This window comes from Pecten maximus, chromosome 8 (assembly GCF_902652985.1).
Source record: "Pecten maximus chromosome 8, xPecMax1.1, whole genome shotgun sequence".
NCBI classification, from domain to species: domain Eukaryota; kingdom Metazoa; phylum Mollusca; class Bivalvia; order Pectinida; family Pectinidae; genus Pecten; species Pecten maximus.
Window position 1 is genome coordinate 20,584,761 of NC_047022.1, and position 21,978 is coordinate 20,606,738.

A 21,978-nucleotide genomic window follows, 5' to 3' on the forward strand; every position below is an offset into this window, starting at 1 on the left:
ATAAGATAAATCTGATTTTACCACAACAGGTGGGTGTTATTCAATTCCCAAGGCATGAAATAATCATAACAACTGTTGAATAACATTCAGTTTATACCACACGTGGAATAAACCCTAAACGCGTTTTGATTGGTTGACACGGTGACCTTTGGCCCGAACTGCAATTGTTATTAGCGTCTTCAATAATCGAATGACGTCACATCACTCGGTCCCGGCCGTCACTTGGACACTTTATTTGCATACGCAAAATCAGACTTGGCCACATTCCCCTTTGATTCAAGCCGATATCATTGTGGTAGAAACAGGCCACACAACTCGTGGATAAGGAATTCATTTCACAATCGTAAGTTATTTTTTGAAAAGTTTCAAGTGTTTTGTAACTTTAAAAAAAAAAATCATCATATCCAACAACCACTTGATGTGTAACCTCTATTTAATTCAGACGGACCTTGTGCTAAACATGCATTTTCCTTGTTATGTTTCTTTATTATGACAGTGACGTTTAACTAGATTAACAGATTAACATGCTACATAATCCCCATAGATGATCTACAACATTGGTACAGAGTTCCCACAGTCTTTTATATCAATGCCACCTCGTCCTGTAAGATTAAACCAGAACAGTTGTTTCCAGGTTAAATCCGCTGAACGTTCCGAGTCTCTGTAGATTTCCACAGCCCTCTCATCGGCTGGAATCCATCGTGGTGTGTATCGTGCGAGGTGTTTGATCCGCTGAAACAAGGAAATAGATCATATCTGATTGAACTGTGCTTCTAATGTTAAAATAACATCTTCATTACAGACATTAATCTGGTGAACACTGTGTGATGTCGGGCAAGGTATTCCATCCGCTAAAACGAAGAAAACATATCTTATTTAACTGTGATACTATCATGACATAACATCTTTGTTGCAGACTTCGTGTATATATATATATATGCTTGAAATTGCAAGCAAACAAATCATAATGTGCGTTACGATTTGTTTGCTTGCAAAGCTCTGGCATTCAAATAGATCACAAATACCATACAAAAACAGTTCAATGCTTAAATAACCTTTTAACCTCTATCAATCTATGCAATAATCTGCATTGTCATTTATAATTCATTAATAGAATGGATATGTCGTGTTATAATAATTTTATATAATTTTGCAATTAAATACATACTAAAAATCGACGAAACGTTAATGCGTGCATTTCACAATGCACTTTGCCTGTTAAGTATGTACATATTATTCTTATATAGTTAACATACCATATCAAAGTGCTACAGGGAAAAACAAGTTTCCTTAAAATTAAATAGTCGTCCTAAAATGATTTTAGATAACACATAAAAAATCAAAACGAGAAATAATGATTAGGCATTTTTCAGTAAATCTGGCACGTTGTGGATAACAACAATTATGAACCATTTTCACGGTATTGTACGGAGCCCGTTGACTGACATGCTACACACTTATTTTATTTCGTTATATCGAAATGTTATTTCGTTTTATCGAAATAATAACTCGTTTCATCGAAATGTTATTACGTTTTATCGAAATATTATTTCGTTTTATCGAAATGTTATTTCGCTATATCGAAATATTATTTCGTTTTATCGAAATAATAATTCGTTTTATCGAAAAGTTATTTCGTTATATCGAAATGTTATTTCGTTTTATCGAAATAATAATTCGTTTTATCGAAATGTTATTTCGTTTTATCGAAATAATAATTCGTTTTATCGAAATGTTATTTCGTTATATCGAAATGTTATTTCGTTTTATCGAAATAATAATTCGTTTTATCGAAAAGTTATTTTGTTATATCGAAATGTTATATACAAATGGGTTCCGTTGTTTATCTGTCCTTCCGTCTGTCTTTCCGCATGATATCTTTTGAGGGAATGATAAGATTTTTATGAAACTTGTAATGTAGAGTTATTACCTAAACCTCTCATTAAAGTTAGATTATCGTCATATTGCGCACATATTTAATGAGGCTGCTTTGACCTGATTGGCTTTAGGCACAATATCTTTTGAAGGAATGATTAGATTTTAATGAAGCTTGCTTAGTAGACTCATTGCCTAAGTCCCTATAGTTCGATTATCGCAATATGTAATGATTCGAAATGCTATGTCCTGTGTTTTATGTTTTTATGCATGTTGCCCATTTATTTTCATGTAATGCAATATTTGAATGGGCGTGGGATCTTGACAACTGTCATTGTCCTCCATCATTTGCTTGTTAAGTTGTATAGTGCTGCAATAGAGTTGAAAATTGATTCCTATAAATACTTTTTCTTATAAAGGGTAATTGTTGAAGAAATTGAACTGTGATCACATCCACCATTGTAACTCTGTTATAATATTGGCCCAGTTTCATCAATATTCCTTAAATACTTTATGTAAGAAAGTTTCTTAACAGAAAATTGTCCGTAGGAAAACATTACAGACGTGAAGGATTTTTCCTTAAGAGTTTTTCCTAAATCATGTAATGCTTTTCTTTGGAGAATTTTAAGTACAGGACTTTCCTGAAGTTCAGAAATATTGATGAAACCAGAGCCAATTAGTTTGTCCTCCTCCAATATCTGTTTGGATATGTTATTTTTTACATTAATGTTTTATCTGTGTTCCTTTCTGAGTGTCAACAAATGATCGCAAGTGTTGTTGCTGTTTGATCATCTTGTCACAGAGCCGTGAAGAACATGGATAATACCACTCTGTCTTAAAAGGCATGGTCACCTATTACATGTACATTACATACTACACATGGTATGATATGACCAGGAGTATAAATATTATAAGTCTGGTCTCTCAGCAGTCATTACATGTCAATTATTTTGTATATGTTATCAATTTTTCATTCAAGTTTTTATGTTGTTTTAGAGTCACCAACTTTAGTTTTAATAATGTTTTACTTTATGTATTTTCGCAGTGCGTATTGTTTTTTACACTGTAAAATCATGTTATATTTCGACAGTGTTTATATATAAAAATGAATGGTGATGTTCTGATTGATATTTAATTGCAAAAGAAATAACGTGACTTGGAACTAACAATATCATAAGAACACTTTTAGAGGAAGTCAGTGACTCAAAGTTTCATAAATTCCCATAACATAGCTTTACATGCATGTAACTTTTAATGATTGACCTAAATTGTATAGGTACATTTGACATTGTATCATTTCAAGAGTACATAAAGTATGATAGTCCTTTTCCAACCTGCTTCAAGTAGATGTTTATTTCAAATTTATTTTCAACTGATCTGTATTAATAAAAATGGAAATCATTCTTATTTGTCTATACTTGTGATTTAACGAAATCAGCTGATTTTGTCTTTTCATCCCGAGACTTCTTATTATACTGGAATAATTGTTTGCGGTGTGTTAATGATAAAAAAGATGTAATAGCAAATAGCAATACAAGCAGAATCCAAAAATTCTGCTGTTACATCAAGGTCATATTTGAGCCACCATCATGAAATGTTGTGCTATACAAATGGCCCTTCATCGTTGGTCCATCTTCCGTCTTTTAACATTTGTCTGTTGTGTGTTGTCACCAATCAACACGATCACATTAGTATTAACATATCTATTTCCTCAAATAATCAGATTGGTTTGTGTGTCAGACTGTGTGTTTAGGATGACAGCCACAGCGACCACTTTTAACATGATTGTGCAATCTTTTAAACCTCTAAAAAGTTCCATCAGTGGAATTAAGCTCAAATGTACCTGACCACTGCATTGTTATTTTTCTGAAATCCAAGATGGCAGCTAAAACCGCCATGCTGTAAAACATATTTTAATCTTCCTTCAGTTCCACTAATGCAATTGATCTGGAAAGTGGTAGGTAATAAAGTAAAGTGTTATCTTATAACATTGTTGCGTAATCAATGTTACCACCGATGACAATTCTTTTAAGTTCTACCAGAGAAATTTATCTTGAACCTATTTTGAAAGGATCCTGCAATGGTCCTTACCAAGTGTTGGTATTTTATCAAACTGTTTTGAAATCCGAGGTGACTGCTATCTTGGAGTAAAAAATCGTTACCTGAGACGAAGTCTCAAGTGATCTAATCGTCCTTTGTCCGTCCGTCGTGCGTACTTAAACAATTTACATTCGCCTTCTCAATATATGTAAAGCTCTGAAGCTGATATTGAACCGTACCATTCTTGAAAAAGCGGCTACCAAATTTGTTCAAATGAATGTCATTGACATTTATTCAAGATCATAGTGGCCAAATAGGCTAAAATATTTAACTTCCTCTCAATATCCAAGAGACCAAGAGAACTGATATTGGGTCTGTAGCATGCTGGGATAAATGGCCTCACAGTTTGATCAAATGATCACTTTGACTTTGACCTACTGTTCTACGTACAGTACTTTAACCCAAATTATTTTGCGCGAAAATCCATCAAGACATCCGTTGATGCAAATTCCATATTGACGCAGCTTGTCATAAGAATCAAAATGCCATATGTAATTTGACCCTTTTGAACAACAAAGTCGTCTCCTGAGTTTATGTTTTGGGCGAAGTTATGTTCCTTCTTGGTCCAAAACACCCATCAAAATGATTACTTCCTCCTTCCTTGCATTGATCCTATGACTCCATTTTTTGATACATCCAGTGATATCCATGCATTTTTCCTGATCCTTTATGTTCAGATTGTATAAAATCTACAACGTCCATAACGTCTGGTCCATGTTTATACCTGTACAAACCTTCACTGTGCAATATCCGTATCAGCTTTCTACTACTGAGGCTCAATCCATGTTATGCTTTACGATCAAACAAATTTCATCATGCTTTAACCCTAATGAGAAATAATTTATCAACACCTCCAAACCAGAATCTGCCATGACAAAACATGTAGACTACAGGACAAAATGGTATTTCGATAAAACGAAATAACATTTCGATAAAACGAATTATTTTTTTGATAAAACGAAATAACATTTCGATAAAACGAAATAATATTTCGATATAACGAAATAATATTTCGATAAAACGAATTATTATTTCGATAAAATGAAATAACATTTCGATAAAACGAAATAACATTTCGATATAACGAATTATTATTGCGATAAAACGAAATAACATTTCGATATAACGAAATAAAATAATTGTGTAGCATGTCAGTCAAGGGGCTCCGTAATATTGCAATGTTACGGCATGGATGTTTATTTTTTACAGTAAAAGATTATTCATAATTGATCAAATCACATCAATATATTATTGGTATACCTGTCCAAATGGTCCTTCCGCTTTCACTATGACCCACACAGAATAGCCAAGAGCTGGTAATATGGACGCCATTGTAAAACACCATCCTATAGCCCGCGCATACACAGGATAGTTATAGTCTCCAAAGGACGGCGGCTTGTATGTAAAGACACTGATCACGAGGAGGCACTGGCAGAAACATAACAGTACATATCATTATCAGAGCAGAATTAACCTAGGTTTGAAATTTTAAAACGCCAATTATTCATTAATCAATCATAAATCAAACTGTGCTTGTAACCCGTATAGATCAACAATAGAATTCAATCTCGGATATCATCTATAAAAGTGTTCAGCGATGAATTCATAATTCTCTTCCGATGTAAGTTCAAGGAAATATTCACAAGTATTTTGTTTTTCCTTCAAACATAAAAAAAAAGGTACAGGTTTTACAGGTGTGAGGTAAAGCACTGTTTGATTGTTTTTCATGCAGGAAAATCAGAATGATTTTTGTATTTTGAATGAATGGAATAGCGTTGCCAAAGTGATGTTTTCTTTTCTGTTCTTTTTTACCATCATTATGCCAACAGATTACTCGGTCATAGTATTTTCCGAATTGCCGATTCGACACCCCTACAAAATTACTTTGGACTTATGAAACCCTACATTAAAATTTCATTTTAAAAGTCATTCTTCAGTCAAAGTTACATGAACTAAAATAGATACCGTAAGAAAAACAGGCATAATGAAGGCTGTACTTATACGGACAATGGCGGGAAGTGGCCGGTTGAGCATCAGGCGGACATCACGATCTATCCTGTGTGTACCTGTACATAGTAAATAAAATCCTAGCCAATCGCCAATTTACATTCCTTTGAAAGTTTATGTTCAAGAATGCACAAGACCACTAAAACAGTGAGTGTGAGAACACCGTTCAATAACTCGTAACTAAGGTTTAGAGATAATCATAGCCATTATAACTTTAGCACCGTCATATAACACAAAATCAAAACGTAACTCATTAACTGATTATTTTTGACCGATGAAATATTGACATGAATAAACTTGATTGAAGTACAAGAAAAGATGACCAGTTATTGCTTGATCTGATTCATCATTGAATCCGCCATGTAGCATCAATATTTATCAAGCAAGTGTCTCTGCGTTCTAGAAATGAACATTGGATATTCAACAACAAAATTGTGCAAGTGTTTTTCAGAACAGTTTGATATCATAATACATTATGTCCGGCAAAATTATAATCCTTCAACATATCAATCAACTCTGTTATATAGTTGTCATAATATCCAAGAGACGAGAATGGGCGAGACTATCAATTTCTCTGGATTTTTAACATGTGCTTCGGCAGATGTGCTGTCATAAAATTCCAGATTATTATCAACGCCAAATAGACATCTAATTAAATAATTCTTGATTCTGGTACTTACCATAAATCCAGGCAAACATGATACACTCGGCCATACATATCAACATGACACTCCAGGTTCCGGTGTACCAGTCCACCAGCAGAAATATGTAGACGCCAGCCTATTAAGAACACAGACTAATTTTTAGGTATTTGTCTTATTGCATTCGTGTAGAGTTCCTAATTTATCTAAAAATAATTATACCAATGCACTTGGAATTCAAAAATCATGTCTACATGGTTTATGATTACAGGTAAGTATATGGATAAAATTTACAGTTTTCGAACATAAATATACACTAAGGATACGCATACGTCGTTACTGGGTGTCATATACCAATGTCCTTCAAAGAAATTCCTCACTTCACTCTCTCTGTTCAAACAGGTAATAAGATACCACAGCGCCTTGTTACAACGCAAAAACATCACAATAGCATTGCAAATGAAAAATTGTAAAACAACTCGACAAGAATTGAGCGTGTCAGGCACTGACAGATGATCTGCACTCTAGTGACATAAACAGAGGATATCTAACAGTGCCTTCAGTAAAACAAAATTTATTTCACGAGTGGGGCTGTTATTTTGATATTTTAGCACGTTAGATGTTCTGTTAATTGCATTTTTATAGCAAAATCGGGGCAGCTTTAAAATTCTTCCATTGTCGTTTGTAAGCAGTGTTTTAATTGGTCGAAAAAGTAATTTCTTTACTTGTGTTATTAAGCAATGACTGAATGAGTGACGAACAATCAAGCGAGGTCTGCGGTTAGCAAGCAAATAAAGAGTGTAAAGTGATTAAAACAAGAAAAAGCGTAAGGGACTTAAAGTATTCATCCCCCAAAATAATATTGTATAGGCATCAAGAGAAACATCAGTACAGAGTGAACAACACTGTTTACTGGACTATTTTCCTTTTTTGTTTCGCTAACTAAAAGTGCTGGGATAAGAATGCATCCAAAAGTGCACTATTCGCTGAAATACTTTACGTTTACGTCATGACAAATTCGATACCAAAATTGTGATTCCGAAAAAGGATTTTGATAGAAAACAAATAAACAAAAATACAATCTATACATTTGTTGATAAGTTAATGTAAGAAATTATTGAATGAATCCTGAATATTATTGTTACTCATGCTTTCAGCAATACCGATTGTATTTAAAAGCCTAATTTTCGCAACGACAATATGTAATATTTTAGATAACTTACCTTTTCAATGAGTTTGTTGAACGATCTATCATACTAAATGGTATTTACCTGTGTAGCGAGAGGCAAGCTAAGAAGAAACATCACAAAACTGACAACAGCCAACAAAAGGATCCTTCGATTTTTCAATAGTTTCGGGAATATTTCCTCTAAGATCATCAGAAATGGTTCTGTAAGTGTCGCCTGCAAAAGTATTCATATAACAATGTTAATATCTAAACGAATTGAATATTAAAAGAAAACATTGATGTCTGGAAATAACAGAACATTGCATTAGACAAAATGATATTACTTTTCTTTAAATCATTGCTAATATTGTTCAGTTAAACCTAATCAAATATTTCAGAAGGCATATACCATAGCTTCATTTATTGATATTACTCTAATTACCATGGCATCCAACCCGGGTAGTAGAATTAGGAAGTAAAAGATGGCACACCAAAGTTGGGGTAAGGGGAAATAACTCAATGCCTTGGGATAGGCTATAAATCCAATGGAAAAACCACCTAAATGACAATAAATAAAAGAAAAAGGTTTATCATCAATATATGAATATTACCATATTGGAAAACAGTATTGCTAACATGAAAGTTATAAATTGGGTAAAAAGGAGAATTGGTGCTAGTAAAACAGCTGACTGTCATGACTCTTGAAAAGAATGTCTAATCTAAAGAGAGGTTTGACATTTTTATAATATATAGAGGATATTGAATGGTTTCCCGTTTAATATAACATATATTTCACGAGTTTTCTTTTTATTGCATTGTATATGCTTAAAAACAAATGTAAAAACATCGAAAAAATCAATAGTGTCGAAAAGTGCGGCAATCAGTAACATAATTCATGATGTCATCTCTTTGTGACGTTACTCCACGTTAACTTGACGGCTCCATTTTGAAAGAACTGATCAACGCAATTCAAGCGTTTTCTGCTGTTATCGGAGAATCTGTTTATGAATAGGTAAAGTCAAGTGATTATTTTGTCAAAAACTATTCTGAATTTTTCAGAAATACAGCAAAATAACCAGTCTATCTATATTCGCTTCGATCGGGAAAATCGGCAAGTTTCAATGAGGTAAATACAAAGGTTCACCCTGATTAATCAAAACGAAAAACTTATATTTTCACTGCCAAAGTTATATTTACACTGCACAATCTTATATTTTCACTGCTCATTGCTGCAGAGAAAATATAAGTTTTATTAGTTTCATAAATGTCGATATATTACTGGCAAAAATGCAATACATTGTATATAAATATAATCGCTTTATTGGAAATTATGTATCTAGGTCACTAATGATTCAGCAATGCAGATTCGTTACAAATAAGATTGCATATCTAGACATTTTAACTACCTGAGGTCATCATATCAGCGATTGGCACACCGATCTCCTCTGACATCACACCAAGTACGGAAAACACCACGAGGCCATTGACTAGTCCAAAGGTCAAGGTCGCCGTTGTTGATATTATCGACGATCTGTAATGTATTTATTATTTATCGGAACCAGAGATTATTCTTGTAATGCAATTCATTAAAGTTATAAAGAGGATATTCACTGTTTCTTGATGAATAAGTTATATTTTCACCGAGTGGGATGAAAAATCTGCCGCATTACATATCGGATTACATTCTGAGGACAGTAGAAGCAAACTCATATTGTAGAGACTGGGTTTCCCGTGGAGTTGTGTATGATTTATTTGAGCAGCAGGGACAGGGAAGATGAGGTTGATGATGATTTATTGAAAACAGAATACGACAGATCATGTGATTCTGATTGATGCTAATTTTGCAGTAGTTATTTAGTCTGTTTGCACTCTTGTTTTCAGAGAGTGACAATGATTGAATATATGTCAATATTTGTCAGAAAGTTTAAGTTAGCAGACGAAGGATATTTAACAGTATTGTGTTAACGTAAAGAATGCTCAATAAAGTACGTTAATACTATTGTTTTGATGTTTCCACAAAAGGAAATCCCGTCAAGGGCGCTTTTTCACTCCAGATTTTTTACTCTGATTACGCAAAGACGAGTGGAAATACCGGAACTGTTATTTCTACTCGCCTAAAAATATCACTTTTATCACTTTTATTTTCACCATTGAAATTATACATCACTACGAAAAATGTAATAGAATATTGTGTTGTGTCGATATACCACTACAATTATAAGTTTGAGAATATAACCCTGATAAATACCAACCACAATATACAGCTCGGCAAGAGAAATCTTCACTTTAGCTCGATCGGTTGAGCATAAGACTAGTGAGCCAGAGGTCCCTGGTTCGATCGCTAGCGGAGGTAGTGATTTAAATTTAATTAATCATGCGCTCTGTTAAAAGAGCAAAGCTGGTGTGAATTCTATATTTCAGACATGAAATGAAATCACTAGATCAGTCCTTATTTCATAAGTGAAAATCTGGTCGTACCGTTTCCCCCCTTTTGTTTAAGCAAAACAATGACACATACCGTAATGAATTTGTCCGGAATTTGTTGTGTGCTCCCATCATCATAAGTCCTCCCCAACCTGGACCCAGAGTTAAAAACGTCTGAAATGAGGCCTCTATCCACAGCTAAAGCGACACAAACAACAAAACAAGTATAATAAATGATGTGTTTAATTGCTACAACAAAAACGGTCATGTTGTTTGCCTGTTTGTTGAATGTTTTGCAATGTATGAGGTGCATGATATATATGTATGTACTACCTGTGAGTCAGCAAACCTTCTGAAGTCAACCGATACAAGATACAACATTCCCTTTTGAAGCTCCTGGTAATGTCAAAGCTCGGATCCAGATCACTAGGACTAGAACCACGGGTAGAAGGGCTGTTATATACGATACCTGTAGGATAATTGGACGAAAATCACTCAAATAATGCATACGATATAATGCAGCATAAGCAAAATATTTAGTATGTTTGAAAATTATTCTTTTTCCCGACATTGTCTAAATTTGTAACGGTCTCGATCCTAATATGATACTGACTGCCCTGTTAAATTAGATATGCTTTTGGACTAGAAAACAAATACACCATAGACATCTTGGAAAATAGGTCTTTCCCTTGACCCTCCCTAAATCTTTGTTGATGAATAATTGCCGGTGTTACTGAAAAATTGATAATCCTCAAAAAAATGGCAAAGTTAAAGTTTGTGATGCACTTTCAATGTTTGAGCAAGTCAAAAAATTATGTGTAGACTTATATTGAAGACATTGTAATTAGGAATTCTAAGGCATTGCTAAGTACAAAAAGTTTTATTGGTAAATCATTTAAAAAAATTTAACTCTATTTGTTTTAAGTACATATGTAAATAATAGTACGAAATGGTTCAATTGTAGTATAAACTATTTGATATTGTACAATCCTTGTACGTGTATTTTCTAAGAACGTATGGTATATAGGTGTCTGTGTGTGTCTGCGTGTGCGTTGATACCTTGCCCAAGCTGGCGACGCTTTTCACAATACTGATGGCGGCAATTAGTCGCATTATGAACAGGTAAGCCACGAATACAACACTGATTGTTCCTAGGACATTAATTCCTTCAGATATTCTCAAGATGTGATATCTGATGAAGGAAAAAAGTAAAACAGTTAATTTGCAAAACTCTGTTAGATACAAGTTCAATCTTTAGTTTAAATGTTTAAAAAAAAAAGCTAAAAAGCCGAAAAACAACTCTTATATCATACACACTTACAACCAAAATTCGTCTACGGGATCCACCGGAAGGTATATAGTCTCGTTCTTTACAGGTTTCACCGCCCAGGAGGTCAGGTTCTGGAAATTGTAATGTTGTACGTGTGAAAACACGCCATTCAATCACACCGGATTAAAATTTTTATCTTCTTATATTAAGGCGTCTTACCACAGTTTTTAAAAATAATTTGCCTATACATTACAATCTTGCTATATAAATATACATGCTTGACGTCCACAACCAAACCCAATAATTGTCGCATTGCTTTACACTGTAAACTTCAGATACTCCTCAGCAGTGTTTAATGAAATGATGATTTTGAAGAACTCCAAGAACATTTTGATAAATCCTGAGAATCCGTTACTTAAACTAAAAAATGTCTAGAACGTTTGGCATGTTAGAAGTTTTTCGCTTGGAAACTAAAGCTTTGCCACAAGCTAAAGAACTTAGGATTGTTTAACGGTTGTCTTAAACCCCTGGTTTACGACATTAATATTCTGCAAATGAAACTCGAAAGAAAATGCACATGTAAAAAATATTATAATTAACCCCCCCCCCCCCCCCCCCCCCCCCCAAAAAAAAAAAAACACCCAAAAAAACACGGTATTTGAACTATAAACACAGTTTAAAAGGACATTTAACTCACAAGGAAATACACTATATGTTATTGTTTAAACACCAGTCTGTCAAATTTGAAAAAAAAATCCCTGCATTCGTTGGAGTTATTGCTATGCTGGACATTTAACACTAATGTGCCTCTTCAGGCGGCAAACTGACATGTAGAAACAGATTATCTTACTCACTGTATTAAGTCTTACAACGGGTCGACAACAGATTACTTCCATCGAGAAGTTCAAAGAAGAGGTTCAGCGAGTTGAAGATAAGATATCGAGGTTGTTGAGATTGAAACATAAGAAAATACCGACTTTTGCAATTAATTGGCAACGGCGGTTCTACAATAATATGTGGTCTTTTTATTACAAATAAATATATTACCATGATTGTGTAGTTTTCTGAACTGGAGTTGTACGTGGACATGTTCCTCGGAACGATATCGGAACCGTCCCTGTAACACGCTGGAGTATTCCAGTCATTGTCACAGTTAGTCCATGGCAGGACTGCTTTAAACGAGTTAAAGAAATACTCCAATGCCCAGGCCGTTAGGGTGACTGTAGTAACACCATAAATGCAATTTATCACTGCTACAGCGATGCCAATTCCTGAAAGACAAATAATTACATATCAACAAATTATTAATCATACAGTGATGTGTGACATTTCTAATAAAAGGCATTCGTAAAACACGGTGTTGCATTGGTCTTGACTTCGCATGTAAACTTAACAATATTGAGAAGTTGAGATATAAAATAATGTTCTAGTGGGACAGCACATCACTCTTGTCTCGCAATACCTTGCCGGGGGATGGGGAATTTATAATTGGGTAACAATACGTCGCAGTTGAACCACTATTTAAAGAACTATTTGTTATTTTCGATCATAGTATCTTCGTCCTAAATAGAAATTGATCTTACCCCTCAGCATAGGACAGATGTCCCAAAATCTCCACGGTCCTTTTCCAGAGTACTGAGACAGCCCTAGCTCTAAGAAGTACAGTGGAAATCCGCACACAAGCATCAAGATGATGTAGGCGATAACGAAAGGACCTTAAATAGATATTACTTATCACGTTATTTTCAACAGGCCAATCAGCTGAAATCTGAAATTTTAACTATTTTTGATTTTTGATTTCTGCTACCCTAAAGTAGAAGCTTAAATAAAATCAAAAGATTATGCAGATTTGCTAAATACATAAATAACAACCTTAACCAAATTCAAAATATCTCACATCTTATCTTATATAATATAATATATGATCATTGTGAATCCTTTCATAAATCACTTTGATGTTTTTTTCTTTTACAATGTGGGGAAGTACAATTAATCAGATCTCCTTAATTTGTTTAAATGTACCCACTTCAAAGATAAGGTTGTCCACAAATGTTTATGTAACACTCACCCCCTCCATTCCTGTAGGTCAGGTACGGTACTCTCCAGAATTCCGGCGTACCAATGGAGTATCCCAGTAACGCCACAACAAATTCTATATTAGAGGCCCATTTCAGGCTTGCAGCACTGTTTTCCATTGTATTAATACCTAGGAATTCTTAAAACAATTAAGCGCTTAAAACATAAATAAATAAAACTTACGGGAAATCTCGCTAACAATAAGTGAACGTTGATATGTTATCTGTGTGACCGTCTTTTATTTGTAATTAAGTACATGTATCAGAATGAAATATACAAACTTAACCCATAGTGTGATCTGTAAATCAATTCAGATAGAAATTCATGAATAAGCGTTTTCATTGTTTAAGTTTCATATATCAAGATCAATTACATATTTGTATTCTAATTTTATGACAACAAAGGAGAAACATTGAAACGCGAAAAATAAAATATTCTCATTTGTAATTCATTTAAGCAACGTAATATAGATAATAGCACAACATACACGATAGAAAAAATAACACAGCAAATGATGGACAAAACTGCTTCATACAATTACTTAATAAGATAGTAGTTTCGTATGTGTCTCCGTACTTAAAAGTGGTTTTATTTTAACCCAGGTAGAACCTATACACATGAAGAGACATGTATTGTAGCCTATCACATGATATGTCAACCCCAGACAAACCTATAAACGGTAATTATCTCTCAATGTATACAATATTGTAACCGAGCCGGTAATAGTGATTATTTTAGTCTTTTTTTTTCTTTCGAAAAATAAGGAAGCCGAATAGGACCACAAAGAAAATAAACTTGAGATGAGCAGTGAAGTGAAGTGTCTCGTTAAACGCCATTCGACTTTTAATCTTTCCTATTTAAAAAAAAAATCGAAAAAACTAAATTAAATTTTTGGTTTCCCGAGTAAGGATGCGTGGAGAATCACAGGGATATAAAAATCCGTGTGTGTAGCACATTTTCAGACGATTTAGGGGTTTAATCTAGCCCGAGGGATGCCATGTTAACCGAAAATTGATTTATTTTCCTGTACTGTACACAATAGGAAATATTGAAATGCACAGTGACTTAACAGGTCCATGTGATTTTCTAACAGTCACTGCCTTATCCATTGTATTTTCTTGATGATTAACATTCTGGAACGTACACTTTTACCAGAACACAATGAATAGAATACTACTTATAATGCCATAGCTGTGAATACAGGTCTCTCTGAAAATAACATTTTATATCTTAGTATATTGTCTTTTGTTGTTTTGAGTTCATAACACATAGACAAAATACCAGTTTCAAATATCATGTCGACATAATTTATCCATTGACGGATAACCACTAATTATGTCGGTCAGTAAGGCGATTTAAAAACGACTCTTCATGTCTCCATGAAAAGAAATCATTTAGTGATGGGGGAAAACGTAACGGAAGCGAATGTTCATCAACTGGTATCATCCCACCTGACATGTTAATTAGATCGTACCCCACCTCAACCCGATATTACGTCAGTAGTTAGGGAAGATCATCGCTGCTGTATGATTCGAACATAAATAGCCAACATGCCAAACTTTTATCAATACTTTTAAGAGTGTAGAAGGCAATATAATGAGATAAAAGTCGTTATCACATGAATAGAAATTGCAATTACTTTTAAAATGTCTTTATTAAGAGAAACAAAAAATACAGCTCTCATTGCAAAACTCAACTCTATTTTATTATTATTTTTATCATTTATTTATTTATTTGATTATTTTATTAATTTATTGATGCATTATTTGTTGTACTATTCGGCTTCAGTAGAAAATAGTTAAAATAGCTAAACTAATCCCTTTTGAATAGAACATGTGCGTGTAGTGTACATACGTTTCAGAATTTTAAAGTCTTTAATCAGGTCAAAGACTATAATTAGTTTTAAAATTGCACCTAAACATGCTATGAATTCACTGACTTAAATTCAATTAGTATATTTACAATTCTGATTCAATTCGTATAGATAAATATTCAGACGTGACTTTCTCGCCATTTATTCTATTTTCAATATAAGGATTATAATGGTAAAATTATATCACCGACAACAATGTCGGCTTTGGTCAGTTGCAATGTGGTTTGCTTCCTCTTAAAACCATTAAAATGAAATTTAAATGCATAGGATCTGCGATAATATAAAGTATTAGGAAGAAAAGACGTATGGGAATTTCTTTAATCCTGGATTTTACGTGGGAAAGGCGGCTTTTATATTAGACATAGTTAGGTAATCAATGAGTACATGGAAAACAATCTGCAACGACTACTTAATTACAATTATGAAGGTAAAAATAAAATTACGTAATGCTCTTTTTCCGATTTGTTCATTCACCTTGCGAGTCGTTTCCCTGAAAACAGGAAATACATTTCTTTCAGGGAAAACAATCATGACTTTAAAACAAAACAATTGTAAGACTTTTACTGACTTTTTAAATATGTCATGTAAAGTTACATATTGTTTTAATTCCATGTTTGTAATATTTTCAAGATTAAGGAAATCATTAAGATACATCATAATTACAAATACTTAAGTCTGTACAGAAAATTTACCTAGCTGTTCACTCACCTTGCCTGTAAGTTTATTTCTCACCCGCTTCCTTTAGAATGTTTTACCTTCTGACATGCGGAGATCGTATATATAAAGAAGTCTTGTCAAGTCAGGTCAGTAGTGCTTCATTTCATTGAGCAACCATAATATAATCCCGCCTATTACCGCTGCACAATACCCCCTCGTATTGAAAAACAGGCAATTATCCATAACGTTTTCCCGATCATTGTTGGCTGTTATGCTCTATTTGGATATGAAACACTTTATGTATGGAGTGTTAAGTTACTAAAATGTTTTGACCGTCGTGAGGGCACACCAGAAGACCTAATGAATGCAAACATAAAAACAAAGTAAAGACTCATCAGCCGTTTATTATATATATCAAGTCTGAAGCCGATATTATTACACAATAAAACATTTTGTCTTAAGTGGAAATTAAAAAAAATCACCATGATGTTCTACTTTCCAGAACGACATACCCTGATTACAATTATATATATATAAAACGTTCTAGACGTCTAGTCGATAAGAAGGTTTATGGAAAACATCTGTTAATTTGAATTAAATCAATTGCAATTAAAAAAAATCCTACTGAAGAATTTCAATATCGACGCATGAATTTGTCAGTAAATGCAGAAAAACCTGGTTATTTGTATTGATATATCACATCAAATGACGGAATTTCTCTACTCAAGATATCAAACTCGCTCATCGTAAACGTGTTTTACAAATACCCGTATCAGCTTTAACTCATTAAACAATTAACCTGGTTTCTTCTTATTCAAAGTTTTACTAGTAAATGTGACCCATTTTATAGCTATTTCTATCACAATAACTAACTTTTTTGCCATTTAAAGATGTATTTGATTACACGAGTGGTTATAATATGACCATATTTACCTACGTACATTAATTAATGTATTAACACTTTGGTTCCTCTTACCATGATTATTAATATCTATAGGGTTTTTGTATATCAGACAGCTTGATGTTAAGGTCTGTAGGTAGATACAGTTTAAATCCTTCTCTGTATTGTGGTACAGATTAAGTATATACACACAAATTTATTATCGGAAATAATCTAACCGAAACAGCTATATCACGCAATTGTAATGTATTCAGTATTTAATTTGTCTATTTACGATAATCTATATACATACATTTTCTTTTTTCATTTGTGCAGTCTTGAGAAACTTGATGGTAAATGTTGATGGTGGATTTTGTGTTATGAGTTTAAAGTCCACTATACTATAATAGTAGAATATATGGGTAGATTAAAGTATACAAAAGAAGTTAGCCCCGACGTAAAGAAAATCCAGTTATAACTACGGTTAAAAATCCACATAAGAATCGTTCCGCTAGCTAGCGCCCGGCCCCCATTCAGTCTCCGTTAGGTCACCAGTTGGTTTCGGCCGACCAGAGATCTTCGTTCGATATGACCGGTGTAGTTTGGTATTTTGACCCCCAGGGAAAAGTATTTTGCATTATAATATTTTTTATCTATTTATTTATTTTAATCAACTGGATGATGCGTAAATGTAAAGGTGCATAATGGGAGAAAAATAATTATCCAATCATGAGGGCAATACCCCTCCATCCCGGCTGATATCCTTGATTGTCTTCATTCTTCATGTGTATAAAAGTTCCTTGCTGACAAATTCTTATTAGTAGTATTTGTTCGTTTTTGTTAAGATTTGTTTTGGCTTTCTCTCTCTCTTTTGTTTTCTTTTTTGTTTTTGTTTTGTTTTGTTTATTTTTTTTGTTTTTTTTATTTTTTTATTTTTGTTGTTGTTTTCCCTTATTTGCTTTTTTGTTTGTTTAACCGTATACTTATATACTGATATTATTGATGACTACTTAGATAAATGTTATATAATGATTCGAACAAAATGACAAGAATAGAGGAATCCATTTAAAATCCCACTGTTTATCATTATAATTTCGAACAGTTAGGTTTGAACGTTAAAGTAAAGATGTCACAGCGCCGAGACCACCATCTCGAAAATGGCACTCGTGATATAGAAATATATCTACTCAATAGCATTGACATCAATAACGCATTAACAGCGTCCTAAATATAGACTTTTAAGTAGTGAATAGTAACGATTGAATTTCCTCGTGAAATTACTTAATGATTCATTGAATTCAAAAGATAAAAACAGAGGGTCAAACTCAGGAAATATAGCGAATTCGTATGTAACTTTCGGCATTGTAAAACATATACAGCAGCCTATTCTTATTTTCAGTCCTTCATAATGACATTGTCATGTTAAGTCGTTAATCTACAAACTTTTAAACTTTTTTATGATATTTAATGTGTGGTTTAACAACAACTCTGTTTTAGGCTGACTTGTATCAAAGACATTCTAAATCTATCAACATTACATTGTGAGTAGATAAGGTGAGGTGTGGAGGATTCAAACACTGGCACACCGTTAAGTAATTGTTTACCAGTTGTATAATTCATGCCAATTATTCTGCTTTTCAGGACTATCTGTATGACGGATTTGACAAAAATAATGAATGAAAATATAATGTAATTGACATTTGCAAAAAAAATATTTCTTCGATTGCAGCCTATCAAACATTTGATACGGCACGCACATGAGTGCCAATGACATCTACAGAGACTCGGAAAGGTAGGCGAAATTTACCTTGAAACAAACGTTCTTGTTTAATCTTACATGACGAGACTGGACTATTACGACGCTGTATCAATTCTGTAGATGATATGCATAGATTATGTAACATTTAAAATCAACATTTCTAGATATGTCACATGTGATCTGTAAGAAACAATGAAGAACTTAGCAAAGAGTGAGTCGAGGGCAAAAATTGACAACGCAGTTCTGTCCATATCGATTCGTTCGAGCCATGCATCACTAACAATAAAAACATCATAGACTAACAAATAAACGTATAAGATGTGTATTATACTTATTTGCTATCGAAGTTCAATGAATTGTTTCTTATCACTTCTGGGATTTGGATTTGTGTTACAGGGGTGAAGTTGCTGTTTAATCAATTCACTTCTGTCACAGATGCGCAACTGTTATTTTACATTGTATTTGTGTCAAATGTGTGCAGTTGTACTTTTTCTAAATTGTTGAGACCTAACATCAAGTTCTACAACTATTTAGATTTATTGCCAATGGTCAAGGTTACAGGTCAAAGGTCGCCCTTCACCAAATTTATGCTTAAGGAAAAAAACGTGTGTACAGTATCTATTGAACGTTAAGATATATTTATTTTTTATTCGCACCACACTTCACACCATCACGTGTTATGCCTGGTTAGGTTTTTAAACCTATTGATGACGACTTTCAGTTACTGATTTTCTTCAATAAGGAGTAAAGAGGAAGAGAATGCAAATATCTTGTAAAATTTCAAATTTTGATAATTCTTTATAATGATATAAGACGGTACAGCATTCCATTACAGTCACTTAATCGCCTGTAGTATGTTTGTATGGCTCTGTACACACGTGTAAGTGCGTAGGAGCACTGGCTCGGGTTGTGTGAATACCCAGGTAAGAACATTTACACTGTATGCTTGGTGGTGCAATATCAACGAGTGTAACGTGTAACGTTAATATGTATAGGATAACTTTGATGTATTTAATAGTAGCAGCTAAGTTAGCTAAATAATTTGCACGTCGCTAAAATAGCCCGCTAAATGTTATCCCGTGCGTTGATAACAAACCAAAATAGAAGTTGCGGTCTGAATTGTTATATAATTTATGGTTTAATGCTAAATTGATTCCGATTTCACTCACACCTGCTTTAACTATAAAAGTGGGTATATATCATTATCAGACCATGAAACATGCGTCTCAATCAACAGGTACAATCTACATATGTTTATAGGCCTGGTGTTGTAAACCAAAGCATTATATAAATAGCAATTACTATGCAACATTTTATGAAATCTTCGACATTTTATTTCGTAATAAATCAAACAGAGCATGTCAAAGCACAAAAGTCTGGGTATACATCTATAATATAACAAATGTGCAGCCGAAATTCTCCATTCTGATATCAACAGCCTGTCAAAACTGCAAACGAAAACCGCTCATTCGTTCTAACGCTATTCATAATTCAAATGGAATAATACGTAAATTCTATAAGAAGTAAATAGGTTGCAGATTTTTATACACATACAGTGTAACTGTCTCAATTATCAACGCGCATGCGTGCAAAATGTAGTGTCGGCAATAGAGTTTCGACTGTGGCTGCTGAATTTGAGAAGCAAAGTTTACATAGGACACAAATCGCTAATTGAGCAGGTATGTAGCCCTTTCCTCTATATGAATTGGACATAAACATCAGTTATATATATATGTTCCTGTACCAAAATGAAACATATAACACCGAATGCTGCATTCGTTACGTATGAACGGTGCGCACCCGCATTTTTACTTGTCAGTTAAAACCAGCTTCGCGTGAAATACAATCTGTTTTTTCTATAGGTAGGGTATTAAGATGAATCACATTCATATATTCATATATTATATATATTTATAAAGTCATTCGTAATGGAATATCACTTTTAACAAAACTAGCATACAGTTCCTAAAATAAAAATGCCTTTCATTTCAAATGGTCATCATATTTGGACGAGCTAGTACTCGTAGTAATTTCTCGGGATGTATTTGTTGAATAGGTGTGATTCAAAAGATGAAAGCCTCTACATACATTATCCTAACTGCTAACGTGAACATGTAGTCGGGCTTTTATAACTATCCTGTTAGTTATTAAAAGTACAAATATTTCAAAAACTTTCATATGGAGAGCAAAATGCATACAGTTACTTTCAGGTCTTTCGCTCTGAATCATCTCTTTTGGTGAAGGTAGAAGTCAAGGTCATAAATTTGTCTCATTTGTATCATGTTAACAAGAATATTAATTTTGATGTTGTGAAGCAAATATTGAATGGAATTAACTAAGAAATGAAATGGCAGAAGTGAATTTGTATTCGAACAAACTCCACCTGGCTATATTTTTTAACATCTATTTTCAGAAATTAAACTTGGTGATAAAATGAGTGAGAATAATGCGGTGAGCGTGAAATGGACATCCCGTGTTGAGTTTGTTGTAGCGTTGCTAGGATATTCCATCGGATTGCCGGAATTCTGGAGAGTACCGTACCTTACGTACAGGAACGGAGGAGGTAGGCATAGAACCATAAATTTCTTGTTGACAGTGGGCGACAACAGTCAAAACAGGATACTTTAATGTGTATGGCCACCCCGAAAGCATTTTTTTCAAAGATGCTAATACGTCTATAACGATTATCTTTTTGTCTTTAATATTGTAGGTCCCTTCGTTATCGCCTATATCCTACTGATGTTGGTTTGTGGACTTCCATTGTACTTCCTTGAGATAGCTCTATCTCAGTACTCTGGCAAAGGACCCTGGAGGTTTTGGGACATCTGCCCGTTACTGAGAGGTATTAATAACAGAAAATACGCTGCACGAACTAAGGCGAAAATATCATATTATAGACATCAGCAATTTAAGTAAAAAATATGTTGGAACATAATTGTTTATGTTTATCTAATTATCACCGTCGAATATATTGTAGTTGTAGTTTTACCACTTAAATTTCGGTACATTTACAACCATCTCGATTATCTAATTACTAAATTAATTAAAATCTAATTATTGCACCAAAGCCTTACCTGTGTGCCCTTGTATGACTAGGATAAGCAGCGTTGGTTAACATGAGAAGAAACGTAGTTGACTGACCTGTCATGCTTTGTTGATTAGCATTCGTGCCTATCTACAGATTTCCAAACTAGCGACACAATGTTTGTGACTTTATTGGTGTGAAATAGGTCTACGTAGGGTAGATA

At 33.7% G+C, this 21,978-nt stretch overlaps 1 protein-coding gene across 1 annotated transcript; it reads right to left on the reverse strand.

Annotated features, from left to right (window-relative positions):
* Positions 1-549: 549 nt before the first annotated feature.
* Positions 550-13,680, reverse strand: LOC117332193 (sodium-dependent dopamine transporter-like). Its single transcript, XM_033891076.1, has 10 exons — positions 13,554-13,680; positions 12,533-12,756; positions 10,310-10,413; positions 9,198-9,322; positions 8,234-8,349; positions 7,895-8,026; positions 6,663-6,762; positions 5,941-6,041; positions 5,236-5,403; positions 550-732 (listed from the first exon to the last, which is right to left on the reverse strand). Exons 1-10 carry the CDS (start codon positions 13,678-13,680, stop codon positions 550-552), a joined length of 1,380 nt encoding a protein of 459 aa, XP_033746967.1.
* Positions 13,681-21,978: the final 8,298 nt, after the last annotated feature.